The following is a 22,173-nucleotide window of genomic DNA, read 5'->3' on the forward strand; positions in this document are numbered from 1 at the left end:
CCGCTGAGCCTGCGCGTCCGGAGCCTGTGCTCCGCAACAGGAGAGGCCACAACAGTGAGAGGCCCGCGTACCGCAAAAAAAAAAAAAAAAAAAAAGAACATGGAAGGAGGGTAACGAGATGCTGGAGAAACATGCAATAGTGTCCCCTACAAGCCTGATGTGGAAAAGTGTGTGTGTGCATGCAGGCGCACACAGGCACTGGTATTTTTGTGAAGGGAATGAGAAAGGATGGGGTTTGGAAAATTATTCAAGAGGGAACACTTTTTTATTTAGATAGCATTTCTTTTTTTTAAGGTTTGGGTTTTGAATGTTTTTGTTCAAGAGAAAGGAGGACTAAACAGCTAGTGTAAACCCAGTGTAGCGTTTATGTTGAAATGAAAGTAATTTGGACCTGGGTCACCCTACCTGAGCAACCAATTTCCCACCCTCCACTGGAAACTACTTCTTGGTCTATAAGAAAAATACTCAGGTTTTTTGTGAAATAATATCCAACACTTATTGAAATCTTACTATCATGACAGGAACTGAAGCCATTGTAAGATTTTGTAGGGATTAAATGAGATCGTGCAAACGAAGCACACGGGCCAAAGTAAGAACTCAGTAACTTTGTTTATGTGGCTTATTTGTCTATTCCACACAATACTTGGAAGTATGCACTACCTCAGTGTAGTGTAGAAGTTAAGAATTTTATACAGGTTCACAGAGCTAGAAAAGAGCAGAGTTGAGATTCACACCCAAATCGTGTCTGACTCTGGAGCCAGCACTTTTAACCACTATATTACACTCTTTTAACAATTGTTCTTAAATCTCCTCCGTATCGTCATCTGCCAGAAACCTTGAATGCTGCTTTAAAGGTAAATTAGTGAAGAAAGTCAAGAAAACATTTTTATTTTCTGTTCTAAATGTGGGTTTAGATAAGGAAAAATTGAGAAAACTATAAAAATTTATAACCATAAAAAATATAATACAGGTACATTTTTTATCTCAAAATAATTCAAACTTATCATAGATTTCCTAAATTTTTATCTTGCGCTAGACACTCTCTCTAGAATAACTGAAAAAATATGGCAAGATAAATTAAAAGTGGTGAAAGAAAGACTATTGAAAAATAAATAAAGTGGGTGAATTTTGGGGTTGTCTTGAAGATTTCCTATTTAAGAAAATGTCTAAAGGGCCCTAGACTAGCGATAAAATCTTCTGTGATCAACTGCACGATTTGAACAGCTGACAGATGTTCTGTTTCATTGTGTTATTTGGGGGCAAATATACCTATGCCCTTCCTAACCAACTATGGTGAAGTGGAAATTAAATAACATATTCTTCCTTATTATATGGCATTTTGCTATTGTCAAAGATTTTTCACAATACTATCTCTTTTTTTTTAACATCTTTATTGGAGTATAATTGCTTTACAATGGTGTGTTAGTTTCTGCTTTATAACAAAGTGAATCAGCTATACATATACATATATCCCCATATCTCTTCCCTCTTGCGTCTCCCTCCCTCCCACCCTCCCTATCCCACCCCTCCAGGCGGTCACAAAGCACGGAGCTGATCTCCCTGTGCTATGCAGCTGCTTCCCACTAGCTATCGGTTTTACATTTGGTAGTGTATATATGTCCATGCCACTCTCTCACTTTGTCACAGCTTACCCTTCCCCCTTCCCATGTCCTCAAGTCCATTCTCTAGTAGGTCTGTGTCTTTATTCCCGTCTTGCCCCTAGGTTCTTCATGACCTTTTTTTTTTTTCTTAGATTCCATTTATATGTGTTAGCATACGGTATTTGTCTTACTCTTTCTGACTTGCTTCACTCTGTATGACAGACTCTAGGTCCATCCACCTCACTACAAATAACTCAATTTCGTTTCTTTTTATGGCTGAGTAATATTCCATTGTATATATGTGCCACATGTTCTTTATCCATTCATCCGATGATGGACACTTAGGTTGCTTCCATGTCCTGGCTATTGTAAATAGAGCTGCAATGAACACACAATACTATCTCATTTGTTCTTCATAATGGTCTAAGAGGGAGGAGAAAAAGTGTTCTCTTAGATCAGGCATACAAGAAGCTCAAGGACCAGTAACGAAATCATTTCTATAGGCTCACGCTGCTGGTAAATGGTAGGCCTTACATGAGCATCTGGATCTTCCAACATGGAAGCCAGCGTTCCTTCCAGTACATTAATGCTGTGTCTCACTACACTATGTTGCTACTTTGAATGCAAAATGTTACATAGCATTGGACTCTTTTTTCACACAGCGCTCACCCTGAGAGAAACTGTAGCAACCTGTGCAGAGAGGCCCTGACCCCCTGGGGAGGTAGCTTGACCAGATTTGGAGATTAAGCAGTCACTGGGCAACCGCCTGGTGAATCAATTGGCAATGGGGGGAGGGGGTACAGCAGAGGTCCTTGTAGATTTCAACATAGGAAACAAAACTCCGAAATGGAAACGAAACGAAAAGATGAGTGTAAGAGTTTACATAGATTAGTTTATATATGTATCTCGGTCTCTGGTTTCATTTGAGGATTTCTTAGTTTTGTTTCCTTAGCTAAGAGTTTTGAAGCCTTTACAATGAATGTTATGTTTTAGACTGTATGTACAAAAATAAAGCTCAGAAAAGTAGAATGACCTATTCAAAGGAATAGAATAAAAAATATCCTTAAAAAAATAGCTCGGGCTTCCCTGGTGGCGCAGTGGTTGAGAGTCTGCCTGCCGATGCAGGGGACACGGGTTCGTGCCCCGGTCCGGGAAGATCCCACGTGCCGCGGAGCGGCTGGGCGCGTGAGCTATGGCCACTGAGCCTGCGCGTCCGGAGCCTGTTCTCTGCAACAGGTGAGGCCACAACAGTGAGAGGCCCAAGTACCGCCAAAAAAACATAGCTCGTGGGGGTTGATCGTGACTTTTGTGTCAGGTCCCTGCTAAACTCTTTGCATTAATGATTTCATTGAATCAATGTAACAACATAGGTGATAGATTGTATCATGATTCCTATCTTATGGACGGAGAAACTGCAGCTCCAAGAGCATAAGTAAGAGTAAAAAATTAAATTAAATTAAATTTAAAAACCTCTCTGAATCAAAGTTCAACATGCCCTTTTTAGTGGAGACACTTTTGGAAGGAAATGTAGCTAGACATTTTAGTTAATTTAGTATTAAACACCAAATATATTGCCAAAGTATAGCAGCCTGCTCAGTTCTAGTGCCTGTCTTATTTGCACTGTTTTTACCAGGATAAAAATCTTAAGAAGTGTTAATAAAGATACATTTTTACATTTATAAGAACTTTATGTTTTTTCAAAGTTCACATGTGAGACTTCTTAAGTAATTAGATAACTTGATCAGATAAAACTTCTATTTCCTTGAATTGCCTAGGTTAGAATTTCCCAAGGTGTGCTTTTATAAAACTAAAGGTAATAATTGATAGTATATGCGTGGTAAGGGGTTGCAAGGTGAGATAACTTTGGAAAATACTGTTCTAAGTAAATAAATTTCTGCAGGACTTCTTTGAGCCTATACATTGTGAGCCTGTATGTATTTTAAAGAGAAAGATATAATAGGCAGTATTTCCCTCACTTATTGGTTTTATATGGAACTCTATGGAACTCTCATCTTAGAACATAACTTCTGGGATTAGTGTTTTATGAAACATATTTCTGAAAAAAACACTAAGCTAACATTTGGAAAGAATATTTAATGAGGTGGTACTATCTCAAATTACACTGAGAAGTGAGGACCACAAAATAATAGACAGTATTATTCCAATGTTATAAAATAAGAAAGTGAAAAACAGAAACAAAGCCAGAAAGACTGGAGGGAATAAAAACATCAAAAAGTTAACTGGCTAATGAATAAATCTATTAACACCAAAATATATATCCAAATATATGTGTTACCACAGTGTCCTTGTGCTGCTTGTAGCTAATGAGCCTAGTGTTTGGGAAACCTAATTCAGAAGAAATTTTAAGATCTGGGTGTGGCGTATGCTCTTGTCAGTAACTCACTTCAACAAGTCAGGTTGGTCGTTGGTTTACTATTTCTGCAACTTTAAAGATGGAAGATGTGGTTCACTTCCTCCTGTCACCAGGATTTTGTGAGGACTCGAGAAATAACGCAATATATTCTCTTCTAATGGGTCACGTGGTGGCGCGGTGCTGCTGATGTGTCCCTAGCTGTGTCCTCAGGCTAAGCTGATTTCCTTGCCTTCAGGGTGCTCTCACTCCTGTGAGCGAGTACCTAGAAAAGTCTCGTAAGGAGGCACTTATGAGGCACTTGACCTCGCTTGACTTGCCTGGGAAATGACTGATGAGCACGTTTCAGGCACCACTCAGCCCGTGATTCCTTCAGTTTTCCGCCCACGTTGTCCTGTGGCAATCGGGATTGCTGCGTCTCCAGGGACCTCCTCATCGATCGCCGCCTTGAATAGTCATCTGGCTTCTCCCAGCCTCCTCTGCTCTTCTCCTGGCCCTGCCTCTGCTGTCTTCTAGATGTTGGTGTTCCCCACGGTTCCATCCCCAGCCCCTTCTCCTCATTCCATGAATCATTCTTCACACCCATAACCACACTCCTCAGGTTTGAAACCATTCACCTGCCCTTCGCATCTCTGGAAGAGAGGAGGAACCGGACCCGGAGTGCTTATCTCGGCATTCGGCACAACGTTACTCAAACTGTCATAAAGAAGAATACATGTAGTGAAAGTAAAAGTTTTATTTCGCTAATATTACGTTTCAGATGAGTATAGCAGTAAGTTCCTTCCTTGGGTCATAGGAGCAAAGGCAGTTCACGCAATCTCTCTCTTGAATGCCTTCCTCCCTGTCAACGTTTCTTTGTCCATCACCCACTGGTAACTTTGACTTCAACCTTTCAACATGAATTTCGACTTCATTAAACAGCTTTTTTTCTTGTTCCTCTAAGTTCCATCCCTTCACCCCTCACGTACCATTTATACCATACTGATCTGTGTAACACTCAAGTAGTATGTTTCATATGCTCAAGACTGTAGGGCGCCTAAAGGTTCCTGCATTTCCCTCTCTCCTCCCTCTCGTTTATGTCCTTCTGCGCCTTACATTGGACCCACACGTAGGCTACAGACAGTGTCTATCAGTAAGTGCCAGTCACTGGATTAAATAAGGCAACAGTAATTTAAGGGGCTTCCCTGGCGGCGCAGTGGTTAAGAATCTGCCTGCCAATGCAGGGGACACGGGTTCGAGCCCTGGTCCGGGAGGATCCCACATGCCGCGGAGCGACTAAGCCCGTGCGCCACAACTACTGAGCCTGTGCTCTAGAGCCCCCAAGCCACAACGATTGAGCCCATGAACCACAACTACTGAAGCCCGTGCACCTAGAGCCAGTGCTCAGTGACGAGAAGCCACCGCAATGAGAAGCCCACGCACGGCAACAAAGAGTAGCCCCCGCTCGCTGCAACTAGAGAAAGCCCGCACGCAGCAACAAAGACCCAACACAGCCAAAAATAAATAAATAAGTATATTAAAAAAACAGTAATTTAACGAAATCCAGTTTAAATACTACCAAATACATATTTATTTTTTATATTTATTTATATAAATACATATATATATTTATTATGAGCCTCTGGACGCGCAGGCTCAGCGCCATGGCCCACGGGCCCAGCCGCTCCACGGCATGCGGGATCTTCCCGGACTGGGTCACGAACCCGTGTCCCCTGCATCGGCAGGCGGACTCTCAACCACTGCGCCACCAGGGAAGCCCCCGTTGCAGCATATTTAATGGGTGTCACAGAAGCAATATCTGAACTGCTGATTTCTCTACAGAGTTGATTTATGCATGGAATTCTGTACATACTATTTAAGAACTATGTTTTGTATAAAATAAAAACAGTTCAGAATATATCCAGAAACAGTCTGCCTCTACCTTAAAAGAATAAAAGGCGAGGGCTTCCCTGGTGGCACAGTGGTTAAGAATCCGCCTGCCAATGCAGGGAACACGGGTTCGAGCCCTGGTCCCGGAAGATCCCACATACCGTGGAGCAACTAAGCCCGTGCACCACAACTACTGAGCCTGCGCTCTAGAGCCCGTGAGCCATGGCCGCTGAGCCTGCGCGTCCGGAGCCTGTGCTCCGCAACGGGAGAGGCCACAACAGTGAGACGCCCGCGTACCGCAAAAAAAAAAAAAAAAAAAAAAAAAAATGCTGCAACGCAATTTCAACATTTACTTTCTAACATACAACACATCATAAAGGGCTCCCAGTTTTTATTTTCCTAAATGTTATTTTGGAAGAATTATTTGATGCCATTTCTTTATAGCTTATTATGAAAATAAAAAGAAAGTGAAGGAATATGATTACTGCAGGCGAAGATGTATTTCGTACTTTTGCACAATGCTCTCAATTAGAGCACTGTATCATTTTTTTTAATGTTGAGATCATTGTGCATCACACGTCTTGAAGAGATTAACTGCACATTTCCCAAGTAAATACAAGCGCGGTATCTTACTTTATTCTTAGCTCTGTGAGGCTACAGGGATCATGTCTTGTTTATTATTGTTCTTCTGCACAAACGGCTTTGCCTAGCTGTCTGTAACCACCCAGGAAATATTTGTTGAATGCTTGAAGGAGGGAAGAATCTGGACTCCTGCTACCCAAACTGGTATCAGGATTTATTATTATTATTATTTTTAATCTTTTGGCCCATCAGTGAGAGTTTATCTTCTTTGGAATTCTTCTCTGAGAGTTTAACCTCAGAGGAAGTCGGTCCTAAAGTTAATCCATTTACATGATTCTTTGCTGTCAGCAAACAAATATGCCCACGTCTCTCCCACCCTCAGAAACAACGCAATCGGTGGCCCGACACGTCCCGCTTTCCTCTCTCTGCCTCCTGCCCCGATTGCCAAGCCCCTCTCTCTCGGCTCACTCCCAGTTCATGCCTCACTTCACTTTATTATCTGGTTTCTGGGGCTCCACTCTCGAGTCAGATCCCAGGGATTCTGGTCTCAGCGTTGCCTCTCACCAGCTTTGAGAGGCAGAACTTGCAACCTCTCTTAACAGGAGGCACCTCATAGATATTGAAAATTAAGTGAGATGATGCATTTAAAATGTACTTCAGGGCTTCCCTGGTGGCGCAGTGGTTGAGAGTCCGCCTGTCGGTGCAGGGGACACGGGTTCGTGCCCCGGTCCGGGAAGATCCCACGTGCCGCGGAGCGGCTGGGCCCGTGAGCCATGGACGCTGAGCCTGCGCGTCTGGAGCCTGTGCTCCGCAACGGGAAAGGCCACAGCAGTGGGAGGCCCGCGAACCACAAAAAAAAAAAAAAAAAAAAAAAGTACTTCTGCGCTGCCTGGCACATAGTAAATGTTCGATAAGTGGTAGTTACCGTTCTTGCTGATTGAACACTCTAATAGGAGTTCAGAGATGAGAAAGATTGACGAAGGCTTAAAAATTAGTTTGAATTCACCTAACTACTTACTCATTCTTCAGATTAGGAAATTAGAACCCAGAGAAGTGACGCCGTCAAAATTTCATGAAGGAAGATCACTGAGTTGCATTTTGAAGGATAACAGCAGTAGCTTACATCCATTGAATGTTTACTGTGGACCGGAGACCGTATGAATGCTTGACATGGATTGTTTCACTTGATCTTCAAAACATGCCTGTGAAGTAGCATTTCAGTAGCTAGAAGTAGATGGTCTGAAGCTGGACAGGGAGAACAGACAGAAAGGAATAAAGAAAAAACCTGGAGACAGGAAAGACTTGGCCGATTTCTAAAGCTGGTGATGAGATGTAAAATCCAGAGTGAAGAGCTTTTTTGTCTTACGCAGTAAGGAGAAATGATGTTGGAGAGAGTGAGGGAAAATTATAAGGCCTCGACAACCATGCCAAAAAAAACACCCACAAAACTGGCTCTATCTAATGAGCAAGATGAATCAGTGAGCTGGGGAAGGGAGGATACAGATGGAAGTGGGGCTTCAGGTTCACTGATTTGGGGGCCTGCACTGCACCATGAATGCCTGAAGGGCAGTCTGTTCTGTATCGTCATATCCCCAGGAATCCACAGCCTCAACAAGCCACCGTTGGTTCCCAGCAGCCACCGTTAGGAGAGCATTAGCCCCGTTGCCTATAAAGTAGGAGTTTCATCGAGGCTTATTGAAGGAAGGAGCGAAATCAAGGAGACTTGGACTTGGAGGTTGTTTCTAGGTGGGACGTGATGAAAGCTGAGGTGATGGTGAAGACAGTGGGAAAGGAAATAAGGAGGCAAATCCTAGAAACAATTTCAAAGAGCATTTAATGGGACTTGGGCACATACTGGGCATAAACTAATATCTAGAGCTGCATTTCAGGTTTATCATCTATAGCAAAGTGCAGCGTCAGCGCTCTAGCATTTGACATATTCTCGTTGTTGTTTAAGCAGACGTTTTGTATGTGAGATCAATCGCAATGAATCACGTTGCAAGGTGATGATCTTATGAGCGATTATTATTACCGTTAAAACGTATGTCTCTTTCCTTTCTACTCCTTCTCCCTCCACCCAGGTTCTTGCCAGTTTTATCTTATACCTGTGTTGTTATCATCTCCTACTGAACCCTGGCCAAGTCCACCTTCTCATCTTCACACACACCTGGCAGTAGCCTCCGCCCCGCTGTCTGTCCATAGAGTTGCCCTCTCCCATGAAGACCTTTTCCTCTACCATTTCACTCCCGTTACCAGTTGGAATATTAGCCATCCTTCAGAACCGAATCACACGCTATCTTCCCCATAATGTCTGATCAACCCACCTGGAACTGACTGCCTTCTTTCTGAACTCCCAGAGCACTGCAGGCCACCATCCTGCCTGGTCATGGTCATTTTGTTAACGGGGTGACCCCTTAGCAGGATCTTATTTGTATCCCCGCCATGATGGTACTGTGTGTTGCCTACTTATTCAATAAAGATTTGTGGCGTGAATCAAAACTGTTTTAAATACTGCAAGACCCTTCCCAACCCAAAGCTTCCCTTTGGGGAAAGGCTAGTACATACAGCTTTACATTAGTATGTATCTTTTGCAACATGGCGAATGTCATCTCATTCTTGTTGTGGGTACTTAGAAAAAAAGGGAAGTTTGAGTTGGGAATAGAAAAAGTGAAAGGCAGTGCAAGATTAGCCATTTTTGCAAGGGACCTTTGGGTTGGATAAAGGATGCTGAGGAAAATTAAACCAGAGCCTTTATTGCTGCACTCCTGCCCCATAGGAGGGAGGGAAGTGAACTGAATGTAAGAGGCTTGGGACTCCAGCCTGTGGGTCTTTGGGAAGCAAGACCTACAAGTCAAAAATCCAGGGCATTGAGCTGGATGGGGACCGGTGGCAGAAAGAAAATGTCTCTCGGCAGGCAGATCACCTGCAAAAGGCAAGCTGAATTGGAAAGCATGTCTCTGAACCTGCCATGGAGGGTGAGCCTAGAATTTCTAGAGAACAGGAAATTAGTCGTATAGTGCCCATTATTACTTGTGTAGGATATGGAGAATGTTATCAATAGGCTCTTATTTTAATGCAAGTTATATATATATATATATATATTCACTTTCTTGGTGGTTCACTCATGACTTAAGGCTCTATTTTAGTTCTTAGGTTCCTCAATCAACCGAATTCTACCACTAGGATTTTCAGAAGTCTAATATAGTAGGCTGGCGAGGACTACTGTACTAGTATCCAGCCAGTATTTTCGGAACTGTTCAACCTGGCTAATTAAGAGTCATGGTCCACGGTGCGGTGAGGATCCCAGAATGTGACACGCCCACTCAGGGCTCTGGGTTTTCCCACGTGCTGCTCCCCGGCCCAAGATACCCTTCTCCTCTTCATTTTTGCAACCTTGGCCCATACTTACCCTACACCCCGATATCATCTCCTCCAAAAAGCCTTTCCTGAATGCTTTCATTAGAGCCACTCACTCCCCACGGATTGGGTGCCACTTCTGCCTGGTTCCAAATAGCCTGAGCTCTCGCCCTCACACTTACCCCAGGTGTGGCAGTTGCCATCCGTCGGTCCTGCTCCCACCATGTAATCTCCTCCGGGAGTCCTGTGGGTGCTGAGTAATTAGCAGCATACTTAGAGGGCCGTGAAGTCTCAAAAAATATTTGCTCACTGAATGAATAAATGCATCGTCTTAGTATAGGACATGTAGATGAATGTCCATCTGCTGCATGGGAGGTGAGCTGTCAGTATTAGAGTTTGAGGATAATTTTGGCGACCTGCAATCCGTTTTCTCCCCACCCCAGAGGGTGGTAGCGAAGCCAGCCTGAAAGATAGCACTTTGTTTCTGTGCCTTAAGCCAATAACAGTTCCCATCCAATTCAGTATTTAAGAATAGTGATCATTTTTACTAGGTATCCCCCGGGGAGAAAAGTGGAGATACAGGACATTTTTGTATCTTGGCAAGTATTTGAAAATTTGCTGTCAAACCTATTAAAACCACCGCAACAGTCTTCCGGATTTTTAAAATATTCTACTGCAAAGAGCTCTCTAGATACTCATTTTCGTGTGTAATATAAGCCACATGGTAGCCATCACATCTACCTAAATCTCTTCTAACAATACATCTTTTCCTCTTTTTTTAAGTCTTCTTTTTTTGGTTTGACAGGAGCATTATAGTTCTTCATATAATTCAATTGTATAAAGTTTTTCAGAGGACAAATGATAAGTGTCAACCCATGGCTATGTTGAAGCAGCATTTTCTTCCAGTGTAGAAAAACCATCCGGCTCTCAAATTTTGAAGTGTCTTGCTTTAAAAAAATTTTCCCTGAAGGTTACGGTGTCCAATAATAATTATTCTCTTTGCTTCGATGACAATAAAAGAGTGCGGGTCGATAAAATGCAGAATGAAAAAAAAAACCCCACCAAAGCCCTACTTTGGAGCAACGTAGGACGCCTCCTGTTTACACGGAGCGCAATGATGGGAACTGACACAGGATCCACGCGGAGCCCATCAAATACAATCCAGAGTTTCGTTAGACGTAAAGATAATGGCTGGTAAAAGTTCCGGCAAAGTAGCATCCTGCCGCGAATGCCGTCTGCATTTTCGTCATAAGACCTGAAGCGCCGCGCCGGCCCGGGCTGGGGGCGCCCGCTCTCCCACTGCCGGGCCGGGCCGCCGGGCAGTGACAGGTGCCCGGGCCGCCGCCGCCGCCGCCGCCGCCGCCGCCGCGCCGCGCCGAAAGCCGGCGCGCGAGGGGCGGTCGCTTCCCTGCACCCTCGCCTGTCAGCCAACGGCGCCGGGCGGGAGCGAGCGCGGGCGGCGGGTAGCGGGCGCGCAGGGCGGGGAGGTCGGCCGTGGCCCCCGGCGTCCGAGGGCCCCGCGCGTCCCGGCCCGGCCTGTTGGCGGCCGTGGGGGCGGGGGCCGGGCGGCCCGGCGCGGGGAGCGGGGCCGGGCGCCGGGGGTTGGCGGGACGCGCGCTCCGTGCCGGCGCCCGGCCTCGAGCCCGCGCCCCCCCCCCCCGCGTGCCCGCGCCGCTGCGCGATGCAGTGTGGGGAATGGCTGGGGTTGGCTGAAGAGCGCACAGTGGAGTTTTAATGTCCGCCATGTTGGCCATGGCGTATTGAGGAGAGCGAGCGAGAGAGGAGCGGAGCGGTTCGGCCTCCCACCTCCCGGCGGCTCTGAGTGCCCGGACGGCGGGCTCCGCGCTCCGCCCCTCCAGTCCCCGGCAGCGGCGGGCGAGTGGGGACCGAACCCCCGGTTCTCCATGATCCCGCTGGCCGGGGCCGTTTCCCCAGAGCGGAGAGGTATCTGCTGCGCCTGAGATGAGTAAACTGTCGTTTCGGGCGCGGGCGCTAGACGCCTCGAAGCCGCTGCCGGTTTTCCGCTGTGAGGATCTGCCCGACCTGCACGAATACGCCTCGATAAACCGGGCCGTGCCGCAGATGCCCACCGGAATGGAGAAGGAAGAGGAGTCGGTACGTGTTAACTCCCCTGTCCGACCCACCGCCGGGCCCCGCTCCCTCCGCTGCCTGCGGCGGCGGCGGCGGAGCGCAGACCCACACAAAATGGCCGCCATCTTCTCTCCGCCGCCGACTCCCGTCGCCGGCGGGGCCTTTACCTCGCCGCCCCCGGCCTCTCCCCCCGGCCGCGGCGGCCCGGCGGGGCCTCCTGTTGGGCCACCCGCTGACCCCGGCCCCTCGGACCCGGGCCCCGCGGAGTTCAGGCGCCCGCAAGGCACAAAGGGGTCACGTGACGAGGCTGCCGGCAGCCATTTTGTGGTCGGAGCGCTTGGGCTGGGCCTTGTGCATCCGGAGAGGGAGCGAGCGGGCGGGCGGGCGGCGGGGGGTGCGGCGGCCGGGCCGCGGAGGCCCCGCCTGCAGGCCTCTCCGCGGGCCGCTGGGTGGCGCTCTGGGGCCGGCTCGGCCTTCGCGCTCCGCCGGCGCCGGCAGCGCAGGTTCCGGGCGCTTGGGGGCCGTGCTCTCCCGGCGGCCGGGGAGGCTGGCGGGGCCGGCGCGGCCCACGTAGAGCCGCCAAGGGGCCGGGCGGGGGCGGCGGGAGCCCTGCCGCGGAAGGTCGCGGCTCCCGAGCCGCCCGGATCCGACTTAGGTGGTGCGTCCTCTTTGTGGGACTTGTACCTCCATCCCTTCCCAGTCCTACCTGGTCGGACTCCTCCTCCTGACTTTTCCTTTGATCCTTGAGAATATGTTGCGGGTTTTGGGGAGGGTACTATGTGGCTCTTCTGGAGCCTGTAACGTTATTAGTTGCTTCCCTAATAAAACCTGAGTCCGCCCGATGGCTGGGTTTCTCGAGCTAGGGGAGAAAGGACCCCATGTAAGCAGGTGTTAACAGATCTACCTGTTGGAAAAGGGCTTTCTTTCTTACCCGCCACCGAACTCAGGTTAAGTGAACCCCTTCCTAGAAATCTTAACCTGGAGGTGTTTCGGTTGGGTGGGCTTCGGCATGTAAGTGTCAACGGCTCCCGGACGCCGTACCGCAGCGGCAGCTCTCCCTGGTCGTGGAAGTTGGGCTCAGACCCACGGATAATAGGCTCTTCCCCTCGTTCCCCCAGGTCCTCGGCAGGGTCACTTGATGGCTTCTCACCCTAAGGAATTGCATACCTTGGTTTTCAGGTACAGCCACTTAAACAGGGGGCAGTGTGTTGACAGTTCCAGGAAGTCGAGGAGTCGCTGGATTGGTGCTACAGTTTTGTGGTGGAAAATCGTTCTGTCATACCTCTGTTTGGTGCTGTAAGAATTTTCTAAATGCAGAAATCCTGCTCTGTAATGTCGATTTCGAAAAATAAAGCTGTTTAAACTCTTTGGGTTGTTTGACCTTTCAAAGTCAAATAGTGGTGACCGTCGCGTGCTCCTTCCGAGAGTAGCGTCTTAGCATGTGGAGTAGTTGAGATTGTCCAGCGCGGTCCTGACCTTTAGCACGTTGCCTGTGAGACACCACCTCTCAACGTTTTACTTGTATCAGCGGCAGAGTAGAATGGTGCCGCTTGTTTATTTTTAAATAAGTGATTTGTTTTTAAAAATTAAAGTACTTGTGACTGCAGAATCTCGTCTTTTGGTTTTATTTTTGTTTCCAAGTTTTGCAGGTAATACTTTCAAGTGGGGGTGTCGTCGTTACCACTGCCCTGGAAATTAATTGGTAGTTCCTGTTTTGCAGCCGAGGAAGGGGAGAGCTTTGATAAGAACAGATAACCCTGCAGTACACTTTGAAATTCAGTGAAGTCTTGCTCCTCGGAGCACATTGGACTGTCCCAAGGGCCCCAACCTGAAATCAGAGCTGAGCTCAACTGAAGTATCAAGGCTTATTAGGTTTTTACGGATCATTTCTGTTCACTGAAATGATTTTGACATTTTGTAGTTCATTGTTTTCTAACATGTTGAGTCCCTATTTTTGAGGGATTGTTTTTTTTTCCCCCTTCAGACTGACTTTTCCCATTGTCCGTGTAGAATTTGTTTCACTTCACATCCAACCAAAACTATGACCAGTGAAACATAGACTTCAGGAATAGACACTGAACTGAACAGAAGAATGTAAACAGTCCCAGGCAAACAGCTGCTGTCCAGTCCTGCGGCTCGTGCTGGCCGGGGGTGGGGGTGGGAGGAGGCTCTGTAGATCATAGGATTGAAAGTAGCATGTTAGCGCTGAAATGTATGCCAAGCACAATTAAAGGTAATTGAATTCCGGGTTAGCCTGAGGAGAAGAAACTTTTTGATAATTTGCTGAAGAATGATGTGCTTCTTATAAAGGCGAACTCATGCCTCCGATTGACATGTCAGGGTCAGGAGCGATCTAGAAACCTGAATTGAGTGTCTGATTTAGAAAATGTGTAATCCTATGTTGATCATGAAAGATAGGGCAGAATTAGATGAGGACAGTATTGTATGTATGTCACCTCACTAAGAAGGCATTTTATGATCAAATATATCTGGAAAATTGTCATGTGAACTGTACCTGCTAACTGTTACCATATTTTGTTTCTGTGGTAAACGTGGCAGAAATGCTAGGTCTAAACATAGGGAAAATAACACTTATTAAAGTATTCCCATTTAAATTTAATTTAAGCTGAACGCACTGCCTTAATTAGGCATGCCTCTTAATTTTTAAGAAACAACTTTCAGTAGAAGTCCCCTCCTCCCCTCCAAACATGAATTATACTCAACTTTAGAACTTAGTTGTTAGTCCTTTTTTGATGAGGATTGAGAAATAACTCCAGATTGTAATAAACTGAAGGATTTGACTGCCAAATAGATGTTAGAGATTCAGTGTCTCAATCGGTATAATGTGATACATTGTAACTTGCTGTATCAAAAAGTAACAGTTGATAAAGGCTTTGATTTAATGAATAACAAGTAATTTTCAGATCATGGGAAATCAATAGGATGTCAGCTCTAAATATGAAATAAGTCCCTTAATTTAAACACATGGGGGTGCAGAGGTTGCACCATTTTAATTTTTTACCATTTTAATTTTAAGATTATAATCTTAACTTTAAGGTTAGAAATGTTGAAATATACTACTTAGTGCCATGGCTTCACCTTTAAATGAAAGGGTAGTTTTTCCAAGATATCAGTACAATTGAATGTTTTCGTTACTATTGGAGCTTTACGTTTTCCTTTATGGTTACTTCTCACTTCAGCAAAGACATTCTGAAAAAGTTGGTTTTAAAGTGATACTCAACAAAGTGGAGCTGCTTGGTTCCTCTAGTAGTTTAACCTTTTTCATTGGGATGCCAGAGTGTGTGACTCCATATACTGTAAGGGGTGGAGGCTTAACCTCTTCTCCAGCCGAGGAGAAGAGAAGGAAGTGTGACGGTAATTAAAACGTTAATGATGATACCGCCTTTAATGATGATACCGCCTTGTTACTGCCCTACGCAGCCACCTTTGGGACTGTTGGGTGTAGGGCCCAGCCGTCGCAGTCCAACACCTGGTTTTAATAGGGTTCTAATCAGACGTATAGTCCCAGACCCCTGTCTTTCCTCTGTTCAAACTGTATCCTTCATTAGTGGCCAGTATACAACGTTATGAAAACCAAGTTTATAAAGTAGACAGGTAGGTGTTTTTTGTTTTTAATTAGGGGTTAAAGTGGAAATACGTACATATCTCTGTTAAGAGGAAAAGTAGTTAAGCACTACATTTTCAAAACGATAAAAATCTAGTTTGTTTTATAAAAAGAAGCTTAAATCACTTTAAGTGATACGTTTAAAAGTCCGATTTTTCTGACAGAAACTAAGAATCCTTTCTTTCCTTTAAAATTTTGTAAACCAAGATTTCTTAGTCCTTAATCTAGATTCCTCCATTCTGTCCACCGCATTGGAAGTGAAAAGAAATATGTGAAGTCGCACCTGTACTAGAAGCAAAGCTTAATTTTTACAGCTAGTTTGAATTAGAAAGGAATTGAGGATATTTGGGGTTTTCCATTAAGTAGCAAATAATTTAAGTCAAAGATAATTGAGAAGCAATAATGAAGTCTAGTTCCAACTTTCTGTCCTGCCCAAGATATTTTTGAGTGTATCAGCTGGGTTCTGAGGGTTATGTGGAAATGATGCTAGAAGTAGTGAATTCCCATGATACGCATATACAGTTTTGTGACAGTATATTTTTCTCGGGAGAAAATTCATGTTTGTCATGAGTTTCTCAAGGTATCGATAAAGGCAGAAAACCCAAGGTTAAGATTTGCTGTTCTAGAAATTTCAGCAGTCATTTTGGTTTCATCAGTATGGAAGTTATTACATAGACTTAATCAGAGAAGAAAAATTAAAGGCAAAAATTAATCGGCAACTCGGGAAGACTGAGGGCTCTTACCTACAAAAGGAGCCTCTTGAAAACTGTAGGGCCTGGTGCCTAAAGTGTTAATATTAGCTCTTGTTTCGGTGTGCTGTTTGATATTTAAGATTTTGGATTAGTACCATTTGTACTTAGACTTCATTTTCTTATAAAACAATAATGAAAACTAATGGGCTTATGTGTCTAATGGTGTTTTGTGGGTGCTTGTGATCTGTAATGGAATTTATGCAGAACTACCTTTTCTTTCTGTTAATCAACAGGACTTAATTAAAAGTGCCATCTAAATACAGGAGAGCTTAAATCTTGTAAATAAAGAATAATAACCTGTGCTTACAGGTTCATGAATTTGTGGATAGGATTAAATATTAAACTAGCCATTCCTAATAGAATCTACGACTAGGTTTGGATAAACTGGAGGTGTAGGTTTTAGTTTAGTCTATATATTGCATTCGACCATATTGTGGTCTGTAGTAGTAGTAATGGGAGAGAAACAGATGGAAGATGTATGTGTATCTATGTACATACATAATGGCAAGAGATGAAGGTGTGGATTCTGACTATGTGATTCCATTTTTCTGAAAAGTTAAGGGTAGTTGTTATCAGCAATTGGTTAAAACGTAATTTTAAAGTAGAGGGTAGGATTTTATATAATGGAATGATGGTATGGTTTGTGATTCTATTTCTTAGAAGAAGACAACCCACAAGGAAATGAGAATTTTATATTGTAATTTGGGAGTAAAATGACTTCTGAGTCTCCAAGTGCAAAAGTAGTATGAAAGTATGAAATAAATACATAGGCAGAACTAGATAGTGTCTTTTACTTTTAAAGTAAGCTTTTGAACCCTTGAAGTGTGACTTATATTAATATGTTACAATAACTCCTCTGTAAGAATAAATCAATTTACAGGGAAATCACCGAGAAAAGAAGTGATTCAGATGTTTTAAACAACTTGCTAGAACTACTTTCAGTGAATTACTTGAAGCTTAACTGTTGACTTCTGCCCATTATCTTGGTCAAGTTTACTAAAGCCTCTGATAATAGTTAATGATTTTGAGCAATTTCGGTATTTTAAACAGAGTGGATACTTAACTTTTCACCTTTAAATATATGGATTGAATTTCATCCACCAGCCCCACTGTAGGTAGATGAAAATCAAAAACAAACGTGCTGTTCATAAATCTACTGTGACCCATGATCTTAGTTGTCTCTTTGATGAGTAGGGATATAATCAGTTCTTTAAAAGATAAAGCCCTTCTTCGATTATTTGTTGTCATGGAGGTTATCCTTAAGAAGTTGGTTCAGCTTCAGATACGCCTGGTGACAGTTTGCTGAGTTTTGCAACACATTATTAAAGCAAATCATTTTGGTTGAATTTCCTTCCGTATAGCAAGTGCTGGCTGAAGAAGTATGACGCAGCCTCAGGGTAAAGCCAGGGGCAAAGGTAAACTGAGGTTTGAAATATCCTGTGGGTGATTTACTAAAGGTTCAAATCTTCTTTCTATATTGGGATGAATTATTTTGATTATCTTAGAATCACAAGTACCAGTTGTATATCCTCTGAGAAGAATGTACTTTGGCATTTGTGGCCTTTGACAAGTCAGTTAAGCTTACTGGATGAACTTTAGTTTCTTCCTGTGCCAACGCTCTCCTGACCTACCTTATGAGGGAGGTATAGCTCTAGGGAGTGAATCAGACGGTATCCGTGAAAATGCTGTACACATGCATTTCATTATTACCAAATACTAAGTGAATGTTCACGATGGCCTTGCTTTTTGTTGCTGTTCAAAACTACTTACATTTGTACAATCCCTTGTATTTAGGATTGTCTGGTATAAATTTGTTAGATGTGTTGTCTATCCTCAGAGGATTGTATGATGAAGTTGTGAAACGTTGTGTCTTTAAATTTAGGTAATTATTAATTGGGAAGAGCATCAAGTTGGGAGTTACTAGACCTGAGACCTCAACCAGCTTCTGACTGTGTGTGCACGCGTGTGTGTGCGTGCACACGCATGCTTGCGTGCTCTCACACACCCGGATTTTCTTAACTGCAAGATGAAGTAGGGCCGTGATAGTTTCCTGTAGTAGTGAGCATATTATGTTACCAGTGCATTTAGGTCTGTTAACTCATGTATTTTATGTGTTTTTAGAGTAATCATTACATCTTTAATTAGTTGATGGCTTCATTTGCATTCTACATAAACACAGTTTACACAGAGGTAAAGGTAACCTGGGTGCGTGGATAATTGGTTCCAGTTTAGTCTAGAAGACTTGTGTTTTTTAAAGCACTTAAAGAATAAGTGCTGCAGTAGTCACAGAATGCTTTTACTGTTATGAGAGTTTGAAATTAGAATCAGAATATTGTATTGAAGGTGGCAAATTTGTGCTTTACCTATAAGATAATAAGAGTCTGAAGGGGAAACAAAATATAAATATGGCTGTTTTGAAGTCTAAAGCAAGAATTTGATCATTGTTCTAATGGCTAAGTGAAGATTTTTGAGGTATATTGTACAAAGACTAAGAAAATATAGATAAATCCAATTTCATTCACTTTTGTAGCAAATATTTATTGTGCACTTACAGTGAACTAAGGCCTCCTGTGGGCTCTGTGGATCCCAGCAAACAGCTGCCTTTTTCATGGAGCTCACATTCTAGCACCTAGGCTCTATGAGGGCAGGGCTTTTTGTTTGCTTTGTTCACTGGTGTTTTTTCAGCACCTGAAATAGTGCCTGGCACATAGTAAGTGTTCAGTGTTTGTTTAGTTGAATGACTGGATTCTAATGGGAAAACAGAGACAAAAAGCGAATGAATGAAAGTGGCGGTGGATCAAGACAGTATAGAATTTCAGGTGGCAGGAGGAGGATAGAGATTTCTTTGTGCAGAGGGTCAAGGAACGCTGGCTCTGAAACTTGAAGTGGGAGGAGCCAGCCCTGCGAAGGCTTGCATGGAGAATGTGCCAGGCAGAGAGACTGCAGATGCAGGGAGCCCAGGTGAGGGACAGAGGCCAGTGTGGCCGGAGGGCAGCGAAGAGGGTTGAGCAGTACGAGGACCCAGAGGACCCAGTCAGGGGCCTGTATCTGGTGAGGTATTGCAGGCCTCTGCACGGAGCTGGGGTAGTTTTGAGGTGAAGTAACAAGCCTTTAGAGAGTTTCAGGCAAGGCAGTGACATGATCCGATTTATGTCTTTTCAAGGTTATTCTCTCTACCATGTGCAGAATGAGTCGTACCGGGCAAGAGTGGCTGTAACTAGGGTGGTGGTAGGGAAGAAGAGAAATGGATAAACTGGAGGTATGGTTTGAGGGTAGGACCAACAGAACTTGGCTGACAGATTAGAATGTACTAGATGGAGAGAAAGAATCAAGGATTAATCCCTGATCTTTACCTTGAGCAGCTGGGTGGATGGGTGATTAGGCCCCTGCTTCCTGATGTAGGGAAATTTGGGGGAGGGAGGGTTTATAAAGGATGGATTTATTACTCAGTTTGAAGTGCCTCTTACTCATTTGTGTCTAGCTGGGTACGCAAGAATGTAAGCATTAGAGCAATCTGCACTAGAGGTGCACAATTCAGAAGTCATGGGCTCTACGATAAATTTGAAAGTCTTTGGGTTACAGGTGTTTCTAAAGCTGTTCATTGAGGCTCAAGAAGAGGAGGAGCTGTTAGAGAATTAGGAAGAAAGTGAGGGTAAAGGTGTCTCAAGAAGGAAGGACATTGGTTAAGTCCGTCCACGGAGAAGATGAGTGAGGGGAGAGGGACCGTTTGATTTGATTAGATAAGATATGTGCCATCGGCCTATTTTGACAGCGTGGTGGGAAGGAAAGCCTGAGTGGAATAGCAGAAATGCTGAAAGATAAATAAAAGGGTCAGAGCAAGTATAGACGACTCCTTGGAATAGTTGTGCTGGGAAGAGGCACTGAAAAAATAGCTGGGGGGGATTGGGGGCATCAACAAATCATTTCTTTTAAAAATTAGTTACAAAGTTTAGGCAGACGCAAAGTAGGGAAGCAAAGCTGAGTCCTCCATTGCCCAGGCCGCTACCTAGAGAGTTTCCAGGCTACAGGCACAGGTAGGGGAGGCCCCAGATAGAGCCTGCCAGCCCCCTGGAGTTGAAGAGGCAGAGAATTCAGTTTGGGGAGGCTACAGTGGCTTCAGGGCTAGGTACCAGAGATGCACCGAGGTCTGCAGAGAGGTCCCCTGGAGTCTCTAGCCAAAAACTGGTCTGAGCCTGTCTGGGGGGGGGGGGGTGGGAAGCACCTGGAAAGAAGTAGGAGGGACATTTCTGGGAGCTCACACAGGGCTGGGAATATGTTATGTCCTCAGTGACCAGAGTGGAAAGACCTCCTAATGCAGAGGGCATCAGATAAGAGTTCTCAGAGGGTCATTTCCTTAGTGGTAGGGCCAAATTAGCTCTAGACTAAACTGTTCTGGACTTACCCTAATAAAGACTAAACACTGGCCTCAAAAGGAGCCAACTAATTTCGGATAACTGTCCCAGAGTAAAGCCCCACAGCGTTTAGAGGAATACTAAAAGATCCTACGACATAAAACTTAGTGCTTGGCATCCAGTTAAAAAAGAATCATCAGGTATGCAAAGATGCTGGAAAATCTAACCAATAACTAAGGGAAAAGTTAATCAACAGAGAAAGATGTAGAAATAACCCAGGTAATAGAGTTAGTAGACGAAAATGTTAAAATGGCTATTACAAATAAACAAGTTACTAGAACTAGTGTAATCGTTGGAATGATGTCATTAAAAAGGATGAAATAATCCTATTTCCTCTCCTACTCGAGGACTTTGTTCCTAAAAACTGTTTCCTATCTTTTCCTGGATTGCTTTCATGGAGGGCTTGGTCACTGATTTAAGCAGAAGTACTTTTTCCTTTTTAGAAGTAAGGAAGGATATGATATGACCAGTGGTAGAGTTGGCAGTGGGAGGGTGGGGTATTTATTCTATGATTCTATTGCCTGTATGCAGTATGAGGTGATGTCATCACCTGAGAGCAAGGGAGGGCCTTGAGACGAAGGTATGTGTGGGAAGCTCACCTACTAGAGAAGTGTAACAGGACTGATGGGCTAGCTGGGGGCTCAGGGTTTGTGATCATTTGAAGTGAGACCAGTCTGCTCACTTGGGCAGTTGAATGCAAGCATTCAACTTGAGTTCAAGAATAAAACAGGTATATAATAAGGTCTTTCTAGGGTTGAGGTTTGCCCAGCAAGTACAAAGGGGGGAAAGAGGGATGAGGGCATTAAAAGTATGTGTGAGGTAGATGATCATGATAGACCTGGATCCAAACTGGTTAAGCAGGGAAAGGAAGGCCTCAGGGAGCTGGTGTGGACCGGGGAAGTGGTCGGACACACCGGGATGGCTCTGTGGGGGAGGGGTGCCGTGCTGGAACAGGGGAGCCTGAGCCAGGAGGGTGCCAGTTAAAGAGTGAGATGCTTGAGTTTCGATTTCAGCGGTGTATCGTCCACGTAGACGTCGTTACTCAGGGTGATGCCGAAGGTGTGGGAATAGTTGAGAAGACGACCGTGAGCTCTGCCTGAGCAACAGAGTGGATACGGCAGCTCTGGGGAGAGGGAGTGAGGGTGTGAATAGCTGAGGGGTTAGGGTTTCTGAAAGGACAGTGGAGAGGAATGGTGTGGCCTGGCAGTGGCGGGCAAGGAGGACACTTAGCCCATCTGTAAGTGTGTGGGATGTGGGAAGATACACAGCTTCTCCTTGGAAGGGCTCCGGGAGTGCTGCTTCTGGAAGACACTGCCAGGCTTAAAATAGAGCAAGGGGATGAGGGAACGTTGAAAGAGGCTGAGACTGTGGAGAGGAGTTTACTGATACGTCTTATTCTAGAGAACAGAGTGGAAGTGTGGGGGAGGGGGGAAGACCAGAAGATTGGGTCAGATTAGGGGACGTTGGGTCAGAGTGGTAGTAAGAGCTAGAGTGATGCTGTCAAGTCGTGAAC

At 44.8% G+C, this 22,173-nt stretch overlaps 1 protein-coding gene across 3 annotated transcripts in view; it reads left to right on the forward strand.

Moving 5' to 3' along the window:
- EPC1 (enhancer of polycomb homolog 1) overlaps window positions 1-22,173 on the forward strand; it is a 95,160-nt gene that overhangs the window by 15,382 nt on the left and 57,605 nt on the right. For 2 of the 3 annotated variants that reach the window (XM_067704633.1, XM_067704642.1), the window contains exon 1: window positions 11,734-11,895. The exons of the other annotated variant lie outside the window; for it this stretch is intronic. In XM_067704633.1, coding sequence (XP_067560734.1) covers window positions 11,743-11,895 — 153 coding nt within the window. In that variant the 5' untranslated portion in view covers window positions 11,734-11,742. Of the gene's footprint in view, window positions 1-11,733; window positions 11,896-22,173 lie in introns of those variants that run through there. 3 annotated transcript variants of the gene reach the window in all.

Source organism: Pseudorca crassidens, chromosome 1 (assembly GCF_039906515.1).
Source record: "Pseudorca crassidens isolate mPseCra1 chromosome 1, mPseCra1.hap1, whole genome shotgun sequence".
In the NCBI taxonomy this organism is placed as follows: domain Eukaryota; kingdom Metazoa; phylum Chordata; class Mammalia; order Artiodactyla; family Delphinidae; genus Pseudorca; species Pseudorca crassidens.